The following is a 16548-nucleotide window of genomic DNA, read 5'->3' as shown; positions in this document are numbered from 1 at the left end:
AATGTTTACAAAAGTGTGGCGACTCCTATCGTGTCTACCTAGACTCGTGACATCGTAGGACGCTAGCCGAAAACATGTCATCGGCTCAAAACACGACTCATGAGAATCTCTCGCCGGAATGGACCATCGGCGGCTACTTACCCTACACCTACTCCTACCTAAGACACCAACTCACGCCCTAATAGAAGGTGACGCGCGGCTTCTTGTAGGTCAACACGCGCTTGTACGCTTCTGGGTAGTCCTCCGGGAAGATGGCGTCGATGGCGGCGACGGCCTCCACCACCTCCTCGGTCTCGATCGCGGGCGGCATCCCCTCGTGAGGGCACAGGTGCAGGCGAAGCTCCGTGGGGATAAGCTTGAAGTCCTCCTTCCTCACCAGGGGCTGACTCTCCTCGGGCAGCTGATTCCTCAGCTCGTGGATCTCGTCGACGCGGATGGAGTCGGAAATCTCCCACGTCTGCAAGGCGCGTGCGGCCTTGTCGCGGAGGTACACGGCGGTGCGGGTCAGCAAGGCGATGTTCTTCTTGTTCCTCTCCAGTCGGGTCTCCAGTTCCTTCACCCGGTCCTCGGTCTTGGCCTCGAAGTAGCCGTGCAGGGTCATGAAGTCCTGCTGGTCGTCCACCTGAGTCTGCAGCTGGCGGCACTCGGCCTCACTGTCGGTGGCTCGGTCCTTGAGCTTGCTGACGGTGTCGAGGTAGTCCTTCTCCTTGAGCTTCCACTCGGCCTTCTCCTCCCGGAGCTTCTGGAGCTCAGTCTCGGTCTGGAGTAGCTTGGCTTCGGCGGCCGTCCTCAGCTGGGTCTCTGTCTGACGCATCAGTTGCGCCTCCATGTAGTTCCTTTTGTTGCGACGGGCCTCCCTCTGGGCTGTGGTGTAGAGCTGGTTCCACCCCTGAATCTCGTGCTGCAGGACGTGGATGTGCCTCACACTGTCGTAGAAACCCAAGTGTAGCTGATCGCTCTCCGAGGAGAGGTTCACAGCTAGGTGGTCCAGGTCGTAGAGGTAAGAGCCGGTGGTGTGGATCATGGGCTGGTCCCCTCCGGTCTCCTGAACCGGGGCAGAGTACATCTCCAGGTAGACGGCCTCGGGATCCTCATTGGGTAGGACGGACCGAGGTAGCAGGCGGAAAGAGGAGTCGGCGAACTTGGTCTGCCAGAACTGGGCGAGCAGCTCCATCGTCATCTTCCGGGCGGCTGACTGGACAGCGGTCTCGGTGAGTACGCCGAAGCTGTGGATCATCTTGCCTTCGAAGGCGGGCACCGCGGGGTCGGGCAAGACGACGAGCGTGGCCATCTTGGAGTAGTATGGGGGAGCGGTGGTCGCTTCAGGGATAGCTTGATGTAGGATAGGTCGATGCCGATGTGCTCCACCACACGCTCGAACCACCTGAAGACGCCTCTCTGGTGGTACTCCTCGTACAGCGCGAGGTCGTGGGTCACGCTCTCCATCGAGGTTGTCATCGCGGTTGCTACCCTGCGTAGGAACGCGAGAATTGAGTCAGCGTAGGTAAGAGAGTAACTCAAGAGTGGAGGAAAACTGAGTCAAGGTATCGACGGGAAATAGTCCAAGGTATTATAATAAGTGGATGGAATCGTATAGATTTCCCTAGGTCTACCGACCATGCCTAAGGCTCGGGCTACGGTCAAACATGGCTCTGATACCAACTGAAACGAACCGGATTCCCGTATCGAGGAATCCGACTCCCTGTATCGTCGTGATAGTCTCTGGATCAAGCGCTATCACATACAGAACTCATTTCAGGCATAATATCACAGTCATGCTCATAAAAAGGTCAATCACGGGTTTAATTATTACATAAATCCAGAGGATCTGTAGTACGGGATTTATTACAAGCCTTTCGGCTAAATCGAACAAGCAGAAAGCGCATAGCGGTAGCTAGGTCTTCGGCCGTCCTCCATCTTCGGGTTCCACCTCCACAGGCGACTTGAGCGTAGCTCGGGCCTCAGTCGTACCATCCGTCGTCGTTGGGGTCGAATTCCGGGTCGGATCCTGCATCGTACCAGGCTATCCCCAAGGAATGGGATAGGTTCACGTCACCATCCGTATGCAAGCTTTATTGGTCTATTCTACGGATATAACAAGTTCAAGGGTAGAGCTGGGGGTTTCCCTATGCATGCAATATAATATAAGTAAGAATTCACATCTCCTTTCATTTCCGACTCGGGCTCTTCCGGCATTCCGGACTCCCGGTCACACACACCTTCCAACACCACCAAGTCGATGCGAGAACTCCCTCTCCTCGCATCTCAACTGCCCACTGGCAGGACAAAAATTCTAGAGGGAGGTAGAAATCATGAGTAACACTAGCTAATAAGAGCAACAGAGGAGTAGGGATGTCCATAACCGAGGACGCGGCTATACGTATAGTTTTCACCCTGCAGGGGTTGTACACCTGGTCCCACTCGAATCGACACTAGTCGGAGATCAGCCGACTAGTATACGAAACACCGGTCTACGAAACGGAAATAGGAGCCACGGCACCATCCGGCTTTCCCGGGTCTTGGGCGCATCCTCCCGCGAGAGGTCGCCCCGGGACTGTGAAGCCTCCCATGCGTCTCGGGGAACGTGAGGTCAGCACCTCCTTCCCCTGCACCGATACTCGATCCTCCTACCGGCTTGGTACCGCGCTTGCTAAGTCCGGACCGGGCCCACCCTCATAATGGGTAAGTGGTGTGCACGCTTGCAAAGTCCCACAAGTCATGGTTACTCTCACTCGGTCCTTATCTGCCGGAGCGGGCATCTTCGTCACACGCGTATCCACCACGGTGGTCCGCAACTGCACCCTTAACGGGTGCCCCAAACACCTCAACATGTAACCAGAACTGTACCCGCCACAGGTACACCGTAGGGTGTGCCAAGATACACACCCCAAGCCCTCGATCCACGATCGAGTTAGGTCGCCCACTCCCGGCTAAGCCCTAATCACCAACTCCTGATGGGAATCACTTCACACACGCCAAGACTATCCATCCATATCCCACACATACACTTTCAAGGATTTACAAGGCATATCATATAATAAGCAATTCAAAGTGGGTTGACAAGGAGTATGGATCGTAAAGAGGCCATGCAGGTTTATCTCGAAATATATATACATATATATATATATATACACACATACAGCAATAGCATAACTACAAGCAAATGCCTAATGGGAGTTCAATTCGTAGATGGGCGTGAACCTGGCGTCTCCTCGAAGTCCTCCTGAGTCTCCGGGTAGTCCTGGTCGTCGGTCAGCTCCTCGCGGACGGGTCCTATTCGTAAATACGAGTAAGAGTAGGGTCCAAAGTGCAAAAGTGCACAAAAGGTTGCAAATAAGATCCAAATCATCACAAAACCTACTCTAACAGGTGGCTCATGATTTTAGAAGAATTATGAAACTGGTTTCATAATTTTCGGAGGTCCCGATAATTTATTATGAATTTTCTAAGGAAAATCCCATTTCTGAAATTAATAAAGGATTTTTAGAAAAGAAAGCCTGAAAACAGGGACACGTGGCAGCACCTGGATGTGCCACGTGGCTTGCTGACGTCAGCATGACGTCAGCAGAGGGGGTCCCGGGTGATGACGTCAGCAGTGGGCCCTGCTGACGTCATCGTTGACCGGTCAACGTTGACCGGTCAACGGTCAACGGTCAAAGCGGGTCAGCGGTCAATGGTCAGCGGGCAATGGTCAGCGGGCCCCACCGGTCAGCCTCAGCCCGAGGCTGACGGATGGGCCCCACGGGTCAGCCGGGTAAAAGAAAAAGATCATGGCTCGGTTTCTGGGCCGAAAGGGAGTGGGCCGGCTCGAGGCCCGGCTAAGCGCGTGGTGCGGCTCGGGGTTCAGCTCGGCCTGCGGCTCAGCAGGCCGGCTCGGGCAGGTGGGCTACGCGAGCGCGAAGCTCGGCTCGGCTTGTCTTGGCTCGGCTCCCTCCGCGGGCCGGCTTTCTTTCTTCCACGGGCTGGGCCTCCTCTTCTCCCTCTCTTTCCTTCTGGCTGGGCCGCCCCTTCGTCTTCCTCCTCTCGCGGGCCGGCGGCGTCGTTCCCTTTTTTCCTCTGACAGCTTGGTCCCACCGGTCAGCCTCTGCGGGATCCGGTGTGGCGGCCCGGATCCGGTGCGACAGAAGGTGTGCGTGCGTGCGTGTGGGTGCGTGTGAGAGAGCGCCCGAAAGGTGCTCGGGGAAATGCCCCTGTGACCCGGCCGCGACGCGAACGCGACGTCACGGTCGCGTCGCGGGGTGGCTGCGCACGGCGTGGCCGTGGCGTGGGTGTGGCGAGGCTGGGCCAGCAGCTCGGCTTGGGTTCGGTCGGGGGCGTGCACGCACGCGCGCGGTGCCTGGCTGCCCAGGACCGCGGCGCGGCCGTGCCGTGCGCGGGGCACCGGCGCTCCGGGCCCGCGGCACGACGGCGGCGGCGGAAAGGGCGACGGCGGTTGCGGGAGTGAGCAGCGGCGCGTCGGGCTCCTGCAGAAGACAAACGGCACGGCGGCCGGAGGGAAGGGAGATCCTACGGCCTACTACTGAGGGTTCATCGGCGGCCAGTGGCACACGCCGGCAGCAGTGGGGAAGGAAAGGGTGGCGGCCGTGGCGCTCACCGGGGGGCTGACGGGGAAACGGTCGGTGCGGCGGTGAGGCGACGCAGGCGGGTCGGTGCCGTGCGGGGTGCGCTGCAACGTCGACGTAGACGATCGGGGGCGCCGGCTCGGTGAAGCTCCGGCGTGGGACGGCGTCTTCCTCCTCGCGCAGCTCCGGGCGGCGGCGGTGTAGTCGTCCACGGGCTCCTCCTCGCGCAGCACTTCTCCTCCTCCCTCCGCCCTTCTCTCTTCTCCTCGGGCTACGGCGGCGGTGGAAGAGGGCAAGGCTCGGGCGGCTAGGGTTTTTGGGGTGGCGGCCGAGGGCTTCTTATGGGGCGGTCTAGGGTTTGTGGCGCGGGCTCGGGCGCCGAGGGCGGTGATGCCCGGCGTCCGTGCCACGGCCACGCGGCGGCCATCGAGCGGCTCAGGGGCTCGGCAGCGCGGGCGGCCGAGGCGGGGAAAAGGTGGAGCGCGCGCGGGCGGTCGCGGCGGCTGTCGCGGAGCGGGGACAGGGAGGCGCGGCTGCCAGGTGACGCAAGGGGAGCGGGGCCGCGGCCGGGGAGAAAGAAGAAAAGGGAGAGGCGGGCGGTTACGGTGCCTTGTCGCGGAGTGGCGGCGAACGGCGACGCGGGCGAGCGGGAGCCAGGAGAGGGCGCGGGCGACGGGAGGAAGGGGAAAGCTGACGGGTGGGTCCCGCCCGTCAGCTGCCCCGGGCGAAGGATGACGCGGCGCCGAGAAGCGTCGCGATGGTGGGCTGGGCCGGTGACGTTGGGCTGGTTCGCGCGCGGGGAGAAGAAGGGAAGGGAGGAAGGGCAGCTGGGCTCGGGTTCGTTTGGTTGGTGGGCTTGCGGCCCACGGGGGATGTTAGGGTTAGAAAATAGATTTGAATTTGAATGGCTCTTTCAAATTCAAATCTCACTCAAGAGAATCAAACAATTTCGAAAATCCAACTCAAGTGAAATGCAATAATCATTCAAATCATGTTTACACACAAAAGTTTTTGAAATCCACGAATTTTGTTAAACAATCCCTACAAATTTTAACATGGAATGTTACACGTACGAGAATGGAGTTGTGGTTGCACGCTGTGGTGGTTGCAACAACCTCCACCTTATAGCAGATAGGCTAGGCTGGTTTGGGGAGCCAGGGAGCATTGAGGACTTCCTAGCAGCCAAAGGAGAGGAGGTGAAGAAAGGTTCAACGGATACTCTCAACGTCTCTCTCGACGACTTGGTTGGGTCTCAGGTCAGTTCGAAGGGGTCTTCTGAACAAAATTAGGCTTCTTCCTGACATGGTGGTAGATTTTGGTCCAGCAAGTACCTGTAGAACCAACATTAATATTGGGAAGAACCACAAGTTTTGTTCAACTTCATGGCTTCACTAAAAAAGCAGCTACACTGCTTTTATGCGCGATGTACTCTCAAGCCCATCGAGTACATGTCATTGTGATCTATTGCAGTGTAGCTTTTTTACTGAATTATTCATGTAAAGCTTTTTTAGTGAATTATTCATGTAATGTGGTGGTTAAATATGCTCTTATCACGAGCTTCCAGATGAACCATCGCAGTGGCCCCGTTCAATCCGCCGCGGAACGAGGCAGCGCACGCATGTCCCCGCGGCGGCTCGCGCATCCGGGAATGGAAGTCCGGCCAGTCGAAGCTCGTGGCGAGGCCGTCTACCACACCGTGTTCTACGCCCCGCCGGCGACGGAGAAGTTGGCGTTGGCGGCGAGAGGGCGCCGAGGAGACAGCTGAGCCATGCATGGCGATCAAAGATGACGAGTAACTGGGGTGAAGAATGGCATCTCTTCCACAACCCGGACTGAATCTTCTCAGCCAATCCGTACCTGCAAGGCTGCAATGCATGCGAGAGCACCAGGACAGACATGGAAGGAGCCCAGGCACGAGCTGCACCACTAACACGGTGACACCAGCCGGCCAGCTCCATCCACCTCTGAACGTCCTGGAGCTGCAAGGATCGCTGTGTGTTAAAAAGGAAACCCAATCCAATCCAAGGGATGGATGTGGTCATGTGGACAGGGTTGCAAGTGGAAGCCACGGCCACGGGTTCACTGGGCGGGCCTCCGCGCCAGCAGGTCGGTCAGGGTCACAGAGGAGTTACACGTTGTGAAAATTCAGAAATGGTTTCAGATCAGTTTTGCCTGGGCACTTATCTGACGTGCTGCCATTGAAACAGTAAGCTTTTTTTTTTTGAACGAAGGAACAGTAAGCTGAAACTGAATGATATAATACACTACTTTGATTCATTCAATTGTACAATAAGTCAGTAACTAGAGCAAGGAGCTAGCGATTCTGAGGTGTTGTTGTACACAGTATTAGGCATGGCATGGGTAGAGGAGAAGACATGGAACGTCCTCAAGAATCAAGAATCAATATTAGGCGCCTCGACGGCTCTGCAATAGATCACAATCCAATGATCGCCGTATTCGTCAGTGACCTCGCCATCGATCTCACAAGCATCATCGATCGACTACGGGATCAGAATTGGCATTTTCATCTCGAAACCATCATGCGTCCTCCATGAGAGCCGGTTTCGCCGTCCCCCATGGCGCGGCCGGCGAGGAGGACGCGGCTGCTGCATGCAGCGGGGAAGCAAGCTGGTGTGCGCCGCCCTGCCGCGCGTGACTCTGGGAACACGCCGTGGTGCCTGCGCCACCAGTCCAGACTCCGATCCAGAGTTGGCACGCCGCGAGCGAGACCGCTGCGTGGCGCGGTGGCGGGCTTCCGGCGCCGGAGCTTTCACCGCGGAGGAAGGTTCGTGCTCCAGTCGCTGTTTGCTCGCCGGCGGCTGCCGTCCGTCGCGGCGAGGCCAGCGCTGTTTGATTACCGACCTGGTGGCATGGGTGGTCGCCGTCCACCCCCTGGGTACCTTTGACCCGTCCGATTCACATCCTGCGGTCCAGATGAAGCAGCCGAGGCCCCGTTGACCGGCCTGTTCGACTCGAGTAAGCCTAGCCTCGTTTCCGCACCGCGCTGCCTCGCCGCCGCCTCCGGCGAGAACCTAGCTGCCGCCGGAGACGATGGTTCGTTTGACCAGCGGCGCCATGGACGGCCGGCCGCGTGCAGGGCATGGAGCCCATGAGCTCGTAGCACAGGTAGCAGCTAGGCCCGGACGTTGAGCCGGCCGGATCCGGACGTCGTCCATGTCTGCGCACCATGCAGCCGGCTGGCGGGCAAGGAGTCAAGGGCAGGAGTCGCCGCCGCGGGGAGCATCCGGTCGGCCAGCCTCTCCCACACGGCACGCAGCTTTCGAGTTTATCTCTTCGCTATTTAACGGAAGGAAAGCAACTAACAACCGGGTGGGGTGATTCGATTTCGAGGAAATCCAAGGGCCGGGATGGATGTGGAGAACTTGCACATCAACAAGCTAATAGCTTGGAGCCAATGCAAGATTGACCAGCAATTCAGCCAAGATTGCAAGAAGCTTGCAATCTGTGCTGTTATTCGATCGCAAAAGATGACCTACCAGTTGCCACGAGCATATTTCTTTCTTTGTGCTAGCCGGCCTAGTACTCGACCACAACAGATGACCGGCCAATTGCCACCGGCAGCCGCGGCGGCGCTCACCGGCACGGACATGTGCACGTCCAGCTCCACCATTACGTACCCCTCGGACACCACCAGCTTGACCATCCTCCATGTCAGGTAGCCGGCGGCGCGCCGGAGCCGGCCCGTGCCGCCGACCACCGCGGCCTCCGCCTTGTCGTCGTAGACCCCGACGCGGCCGGCCACGGAGAAGGTGCTGCCGTTGTACGGCCCCGCGGTGAGCGCGACGGTGACGGCGACCACGAGCACCTCCTCGTGCTGGGAGGCCAGCATGTAGGTGCCCTGCGCCCGGCCGACGGCCGGCGAGCCGACGTCGGGCTCCTCCGTGACGACATCGTCGATCGCCGCAGTGTCGCCGAAGTAGCCGCCCCGCTCGATGTCGTGCGGCGGCCCGACGCCGTGGATGAGGTGGATGGCCGTCGTCCCCGGCCCGCGCATGACGTCGTGCATGTACAGCCGCAGGTGCACCGGCTGCCGGCGGCCGGACGCGGCGGCGAGCAGGAAAGCCACGACGGCGACGGCGACGAGCTGCTTTGCGGAGGCCATTGTGAGGATGAGCTTGGGACTGAGCGAGCTGCTGGTAGCTGGAGTGTCTCGATCGTCTTGCTTTTCCTTATAGCCGGCCGGAGCGAGGAGACATAACGTAAGATACCGTGCATCACGTGTTGTCAGTCCGTTTTCTAATATATGAACGTCACACACACACACACACACACATATATATATATATATAACATGACGAGACTAAAATGCAAACAAAATGTACCTCGCAACCAAGAGACTACATTGATTGCAACTCGGAGAATAGACCAATTGCAACTGGACGGAACTGATTGCAACTGGACGCGAACTAGTTGCAACTGGATGCGAACGAGTTGCAACTCAGACCGACCCGATTGCAACCGGACACAATCCAGAACTATCACAATTGCAACTGAGAGGTGGGACATTCTCTATACAAAATGCACCTAGGTGCATTATAACAAAACTATATATGTATATATGTATATGTATATGTATATGTATATGATAAGTTTTATCTACACTCGCTTGTAACTACTCTCACTATCAGTATACCACTGTGCGTATGTCCACATACTTATTTATCACTTTGAGTATGTTCATATACTAATTCTAAGATACTGCAAAGGGATATGTACGAAAAATTTCAAAAGCATCCCTATTTTTTAAATATATCATGATTATACATTAGTACTAGTACTACTAGTATATAAAAATAAGTATGTCCATATACATGGTCACGTACTAGTATATACCGTCACAGATGATCTTAGTATGATCACATACACCTTGTACGTACCTTTCGTTGGGTCAGATACGCCTTACATCATGAGATACACAAATCGGAGTAGCTACAAACGCGTGTAGAATAAATTATATATATATATATATATATGAGTTTAGGTGCTTTGATGTACTCCTCTGTTTTTAAATATATAACGTTTAGGACAAGAAAATTGGTTTAACTAAACTTGTCTGTATTAAAAAGCGGAGGCCTGGTTTCAAAAAAATGTCATATATTAAAAAACGGCGATAGTATGAGTTTGGGTGCTTTGATGTTGAGACCGAAATATGATTTCATTATTAAAAAATGAGTTCTTGCATTTTGCATATGAATCGCTAATGGAGTACATTTGTACTTGCCTTTGCTATTTAATTCCTTGCATTATCAGCTACAACGAGCAGGCAATTTAGGTGAGGTGTCAGTGTCAGTGTCAGTGTAGCGGGGTACGGATATGCTCATGGGGATGATCAGATAAAGATGCTCGTCGCATTGATGCTGCTGGTCCTTGGTTGTACATGCATTAGCTGCTAATTATGGTCATTACTCGTGATTAGGAGTGTAAGCGATATCCTATTGTGGCCTTTGGTAGGTGGCATGAGGCTATACTGTTCTGTTAATAATGTGAGCTGTATGGATTAGAGTTATTAGTGCAGTACTCTCTCTATTTTTATTTGATTTGATCTAAGTCAAATTTAGCTAATTTTGATCAAATTTATAGAAAAAATAATAACATTTATAATATAAAATTTGTTTGATTGGATCCACTATGAGTATACGTTGATAGTGCATATATTGGAATAGTACAGTTGTTGCTATATTTTTCTATAGATTTGATCAAAGTTTGCTAACTTTGACTTAGGACAAACCTAATACGAACATGTAAAAAAACAGACGGAGTACGATGGGCACCTGCATACTAGGTCGTCATTATAGTAGCATGACTACTTCACCAACTTTGACTGCAGCAGCAACTTGGCGGCAGCAACCTTAACATTCTCTACATCAACCTCTTCACATTTAGTTTGGTACAATGGGTTCAAGCTATGTATGTGCCCATCGCTTGGTGTTTGCAATCGAGTGCCCCCTTAGCCTCCTCCTTTCATGCCAATTGGAGAGTTTGATGGTGTAGCTGATTTTAAACTATAAGCAAAAATCACACAAGAGTTTGAGTCGAGGACGACTCAAATGCAAGAAGAGGAGGATGATATGGACATCCCTGCCCCTAATACAACCACACCTATGGGACAACAAGAACAACAAGATCGCATAACTAGAAATCGCTTACATACCTAATTCTTAGGTAAATTTGTTTCTAGCTGTCCATACATACAGTTCTCAGAATTGGATGCTACTAAATCATGATCATGGTTTATTTATATTTAGAAATATGAGTGACGAACCAGCAAAGTGTGAGGGTGCGAGCAACAAGTTTGGAACTGGAGGAAGATTAGACAACAGCCAGTTCGGACCTAGAAAGCAAGTTCGGACCAGCCTTTTGGACCATGCATTCGGACCTGCAGGAAGCGCCAGATTGAGTTGGCCATAATTCTTCGCTCCGGAGGTTACCCTAGGCCCATGAATACTTGTTGGAAACATCTTGAAGTTTACTTTCAGATGAATCAAACCATCATTAGATTCATCCGGAGCTAAGCTAAATCAGCCAAAGAACGTTCGGACCTCTAGGCTAAACAGAACCTCAGTTGTTGGGCCTTTAGACCTTGTTTTCAGTAGAGCCTATATTTTCAGTAGAGCCCATGTGGGGAGCTTTTAGGGTTTGGATGGCTCATCCAGCACGTCCTAATAGCAGCCTCCCTATAACTATAGATAGAAGTAGCGGTCAACATTTGAGATTTGGGTTTTGTTTAGATGCAAGTTAGCTGCTGCTACTTTCTTGTAAATGCGTGTATCGATTAGACCACCTGTTAGCTTGATTCAGAAACTCCAACTTCGTGTGTATCAGATTTAACCTTTGGACAAGGTCTGTGTGTTGTTTGCTTGTCCACTTATTCTTACTTGTTCTTCAATTTGCTTGCAGATTCAAGGTTGGCATAACAAGAATGACACAAATTGGAGATGGTGTAACTATCACTGAGGCGCAACCCCTTGTGGTGTTGTAGTCGGGCAGCACAACACTAATCCTCCATCAAATCGAGTTATCCCCCATTCTCGTTGAACGGTTAGAAATAAATCCAAGCGGGTTCTATCAGAGTACTGCTCTCTGCTTGCCTTGAGGGAGAATATAATTATATATATACTACTACTGCATAATTCCTGCACGATCTTGTTGTTACTTAATTCAGCATCCCAAACTAGAAGGAAAATATACATGTGCGTTATGGGTACCGCTAGGGACATCGGTTTTTAGTCCCTACTTGTATTTCGTATGGGGCATAGTGCGGGAGAAGAATATCACCGGTACAAAAGAGATTTATTTATTATACATGTTCAGGACCTCTTCTAAATGGCCAGCCCTATGTATGTATTATTATGGTCACCTCTTTAATAATACTTGAAGTACGATGAATATCAGGAGTGTGTGTTTTAACCACACGATAGATAGATGACAACTTCAATTACCCTTCCTATTAGGAACTTCCAATCCTAGTCGGCTTTCGCTCCTATTTAAGGATGAACAACCTATGGAGGGTGCGTGATTCCCAATTCCCATATCAGAAAAAGCCCAAACGCCACGGCCCTTGAGTCCAATGTTAGGCTAGCCATTCGAAGAGGACAAATAAAGGTGTCCTTAAAATGATATATGCAAGCTTCGCACAAGTCAAGCTAAAAAAGTCTCTGCAAGCTTCGCGCAAGAGCAAGATTGGCAAATAGACCAGCCTCCGATTTGACAATGGAGGGGCAACCAACCATTCTGCTCATCAAGAAGAGCTCTTTCCTGGACAGCACCCAGTTAGCTGGTGAGCAGCGAGCCGATACATTCTGCAGCAAGTTTGGCGATCCTATGCCGGACGAGACCATCAGTGGCTACCGTGAGTTCTTTGGGCTTGAGAATGGTGCCGGCACTTATAACCTCAATGCAGTGGCAGTGCAAGCTGAAGTTTGATGTCATACCCTATGCGTCTGTGCGCGCGCGCGCGCGTCTGTGTCCATGTTTGTTCTTCCACTATGCTCCGAGGGGTCTGTGTTGGTGTTGTGTTGTCGTGCGTACCTTTTATTTTGTCCCGTCCCCCTTCGTGTGTGTGTGTTGGGATCCGGCTGGAGGCGGCTCTGTCTCCATGTCTGGGTGGTTGTGGAGTGTTCATCCATTTTAATGATTGATCAAAAGTGTGTGCTTATGAACTGGAACGTGCGTGGGTTAAACAACTCGGCGCCGCGGAAGGTGGTCAGGGATCTTGCAACAGATACCGGGTGTACTATTGTATGTCTGTAGGAGACCAAAATGCAGATCATCGATGATGCTACAATCTGTGAGAGCCTGGGGCCTAAATTCAGCACTGGGAACAAGAGGAGGAGCTCTGCTTGCTGTTAATGAGGACTACTACAAGATCTTGCAGACAGAGGTGCGTGGGCACTCAGTTTCAGCTAAGCTGCAACCAACTACTGGTGTGGGAGAGTGGTGGCTACCAGTGGTGTACAGCCCTCAAGAAGACTGGGAAAAAATTCAGTTCCTGCAAGAGCTGCGGGACCTTCAGCAAGTTCTATCGGATCGATGGCTAGTGATTGACGATTTCAACCTAATTTTGCAAGCGCAAGATAAGAGTAATTCAAATCTGAATAGGCGTATGATGGGGACTTTCAGAAGCTGGGTTAATGAGCTGGAACTCAAAGAGCTGAGCCTTAGAGGGAGAAGGTTTATCTGGTCAAATGACAGTACGCAAACTAGAATCGATAGAGCTTTTTGTACTTCGGAGTGGGATTTGATGCTCCCTGGCTGCACACTTCAGGCTTTGTCTTCTTCGGTGTCGGATCACTGCCCCCTTCTCCTGGTGGGCACGAGAGACATCGTCAAGTTCTCAGGCTTCCGTTTGACGGCAAAACTCCGGCGACTTGCACCGGCGGGATGCCGCAGGACCACGATCTCGAGCCGGATCGCCGGTAACACACACACGAACTAGAATGCGACGTGAACTCGGTAGTTAGGAAACAACCTGCATGTGCAGAGCGCGTCTCGTGCTGGAACGTTGGCCACGTCCATCTCCATGACCTCCAGTTCGAGTTACAACCCATTCATGCCTAAAGACCCGGTCGCGACGAGCTATTCTCGCCACCACCTGCAGAACGTGCACGGGATCCACACAAGTCATGGCCTCGTGCACCTGCATGCTATATACATGAACTTAATGAAAACAACCAACTGAAACTGTAAAGACAACATGTAAGTTACGAGCACAAGGTTATTTCTAACACCGTTTTGAGGTTTTCTAGCCGAAAGTACAGGGCTACAATGAGGTGGTCCATTCAGCTCGGGACCAGAAGCTAGCTGTGATTAATCCTTTCCTACGATTGCATACTAAGCTACAGAGAACAGGGAAAGCACTGAGGAAATGGTCTCGCTCCAAAATTGGGCATGTCAAGCTACTTCTTTGTGCAGCAAAACAACTTATTGGAATTCTTGATGTAGAGCAAGAATTCAGACAACTCACTGTTCAAGAACTTCACCTAAGACAAGACTTGAAGGCAAGGGTCTCGGGGCTATCGGCAATAGAGAAGATCAGGGCAAAACAGCAGTCACGGCTGACAGCGATAAAAGCTGAAAATGCGAATTCCAAGCTATTCTTCATGCGGATTAACAGGAGGAAAAGGAAAAATTTTATCCAGCAGCTGCATACAGATACTGGGGTCGTTTATGGGCATAGAGAGAAGGAGAACCTCATCTTCCAACATTTCAGCAACCACTTTGGCACTCCTGAGCAGCGGCATTTCACTCTTGACTGGGAGGCACTTGGAATGCAGCGGCATGATCTTCAGACATTGGAAGAGGAATTCACAGAAGAAGAGGTTCTGTGAGTGGTCCAAGATTTAGCTTCAGATAAGGCGCCGGGACCTGACGGGTTTATCGGCGCTTTCTTTAAGGCGAGTTGGCTGACAGTCAAGCACGATCTCATGGCGGCCGTTAACTACTTCTACAATCAACACGATCAACACTTCAAGCAGCTTAACTCAGCACATGTGGTGTTAATTCCTAAAAAGATGGAAGCTTGGACGCTATCTGATTACAGACCCATTAGCCTCTCACATAGCATTGCAAAGCTGGTGTCCAAGTTGCTCGCAAACCGGCTGGCACCACATTTGGGCATGCTTGTCTCAAGATCACAGAGCGCCTTCATAAAAAAAAGGGAGTATCCACGACAACTCCTTATACACTCAAAACTTGATCAAGAGCTGAATCGTTCCAAGATTCAGCATTGTTTCTCAAGCTTGACATCGCCAAAGCATTTGATAGTGTGAGATGGGATTATCTCCTAGAGGTTTTACAGGTGCTGGGTTTCGGCCAAAGATGGTGCAGCTGGATTTCAACCTTACTTGCTACTGCAACAACGTCAGTCTTTCTGAATGGTTCAAGAGGACGGTGGTTCAGGCATCACACCGGGCTGCGACAGGCGATCCATTATCACCAATGCTTTTTATCATTGTCATGGAACCATTACAGCACCTGCTCCAGCTGGCATCAAGAGATGGGGCTTTAGAACAGTGTACCCTATCTCATGTGATGGCATTGATCTTGTTGAGGTCATGGAAGATTTCAGATGCCCAATTAAGTCCTTCCCGTGCACCTATCTCGGCTTGCCGCGGCACACACGACAGATAAGGAGAGTGGACGTGCAACCGTTGATTCATAAAGTTGCAGCTTGACTTCCATCTTGGAAAGGAAAGTTTCTGAATAGGGCTGGTCGACTAACTTTGCTGAATTCAGTGCTCTCATCGATTACAGTGTACTTCCTCATGGTGTCCCCTCTGCAAAAATGGGCAACTAAACAAATTGATCGCATTAGGCGCAGCTTTCTTTGGAAAGGGTCGGCAGATGCCAATGGTGGCCATTCTCTGGTTCAGTGGGCTCAGGTGAAAAGGCGAAAACACCTTGGAGTACTTGGTGTGCTTGACCTAGAGCTTTTTAGCAGAGCTCTAAGACTAAGATGGCTCTGGTTTGATTGGGTGGATGAGGATAGGCCGTGGGTAGGGGGTGCAATCCCCGTCAGTGAAGTAGATCGGCAGCTTTTTAGGGCCTGCACCACGGTGCGGCTCGGTAATGGCAGCAAGGCTCAGTTCTGGGAGTCAAGTTGGTTAGACGGGAAAGCTCCGAGAGATATTGCTCCACGGTTGTACAAATTGGCATGGCGTAAGAAGCTGAAGGTGAGAGAACAGCTCGTGAACCATAGCTGGACAAGGGGCTTGTGGCGTATGACATCAGTTGAGGAGATGGCGGAGTTCGTCATACTTTGGGACTCGGTGCAAGATGTGCAATTCAATGAAGAGGAGGATCGAATCGCTTGGAAGCTCACGGCAGACGGCGGACGGCCAATACACAGCTAAATCTGCATATGATGTCCAGTTTAGAGGATCTCTCTGCACCTTCAGACCCAATTGGATTTGATCTGCGCACGCCGAGCCCAAACACCGATTCTTCACCTGGCTATTGCTGCATGAGAAGATTCTCACAGCGGACAAATTGCAAGAAAGGAGCTGGCCTTGTAATCCTTTGTGTCCGTTATGCAATGCGGCACCGGAATTAGCACACCATATTTGCTTACAGTGCTCGTTTGCACAGAGGGCGTGGGAGCTTGTCCAAGCATGGACGCACAACTTCATTTCCAAGCCGGCTACTAGTACAGGCATTGAGGATTGGTGGCTTCAGTCTTTGCAGCATTTGCCAGCAGCGCAGCGAAGAACGAAAGCGGCAGTGATGATGTACACTGCTTGGAACTTGTGGAAGGAGCGAAATAGAAGAATCTTTGAAGGAAAGCAAGCAGAGCCTACAACAGTGCTGCAGCTCATCAAGGAAGAGGCCAATCTTCGGTTCAGGGCTTGCGGAGCCCCTGATGTTTCTTAGGTTTCAATGAATTTCGTTTTCTTTACGAGTAGTGTATCTCTCCTTTTATGTAATCACAACTATTTAAGACTTGAACTTCTTCTCCTCCTAATATGAT

General features: G+C 52.1%; 2 protein-coding genes across 4 annotated transcripts in view; one reads left to right on the top strand and one right to left on the bottom strand.

Annotated features, from left to right (window-relative positions):
* Positions 1 to 16548, top strand: part of LOC112892001 — a 37147-nt gene that overhangs the window by 10088 nt on the left and 10511 nt on the right. Inside the window, exons 3-4 of one of the 3 annotated variants that reach the window (XM_025959041.1) lie at positions 5631 to 5818; positions 6141 to 6727. In XM_025959041.1, coding sequence (XP_025814826.1) covers positions 5631 to 5818; positions 6141 to 6398 — 446 coding nt within the window. In that variant the 3' untranslated portion in view covers positions 6399 to 6727. Of the gene's footprint in view, positions 1 to 5630; positions 5945 to 6126; positions 6728 to 16548 lie in introns of those variants that run through there. The other 2 variants (XM_025959050.1, XR_003228641.1) reach the window with 2 other exon arrangements.
* Positions 7883 to 8791, bottom strand: LOC112892021 (dirigent protein 22-like). Its single transcript, XM_025959070.1, has one exon. It carries the CDS (start codon positions 8683 to 8685, stop codon positions 8056 to 8058), a length of 630 nt encoding a protein of 209 aa, XP_025814855.1. The 5' UTR covers positions 8686 to 8791; the 3' UTR covers positions 7883 to 8055.

Source organism: Panicum hallii, chromosome 1, assembly GCF_002211085.1.
Source record: "Panicum hallii strain FIL2 chromosome 1, PHallii_v3.1, whole genome shotgun sequence".
Taxonomy (NCBI): Eukaryota; Viridiplantae; Streptophyta; class Magnoliopsida; order Poales; family Poaceae; genus Panicum; species Panicum hallii.
Note: the sequence above shows the minus strand (reverse complement) of the source record. Positions and strands in the feature narration are given on the sequence as shown.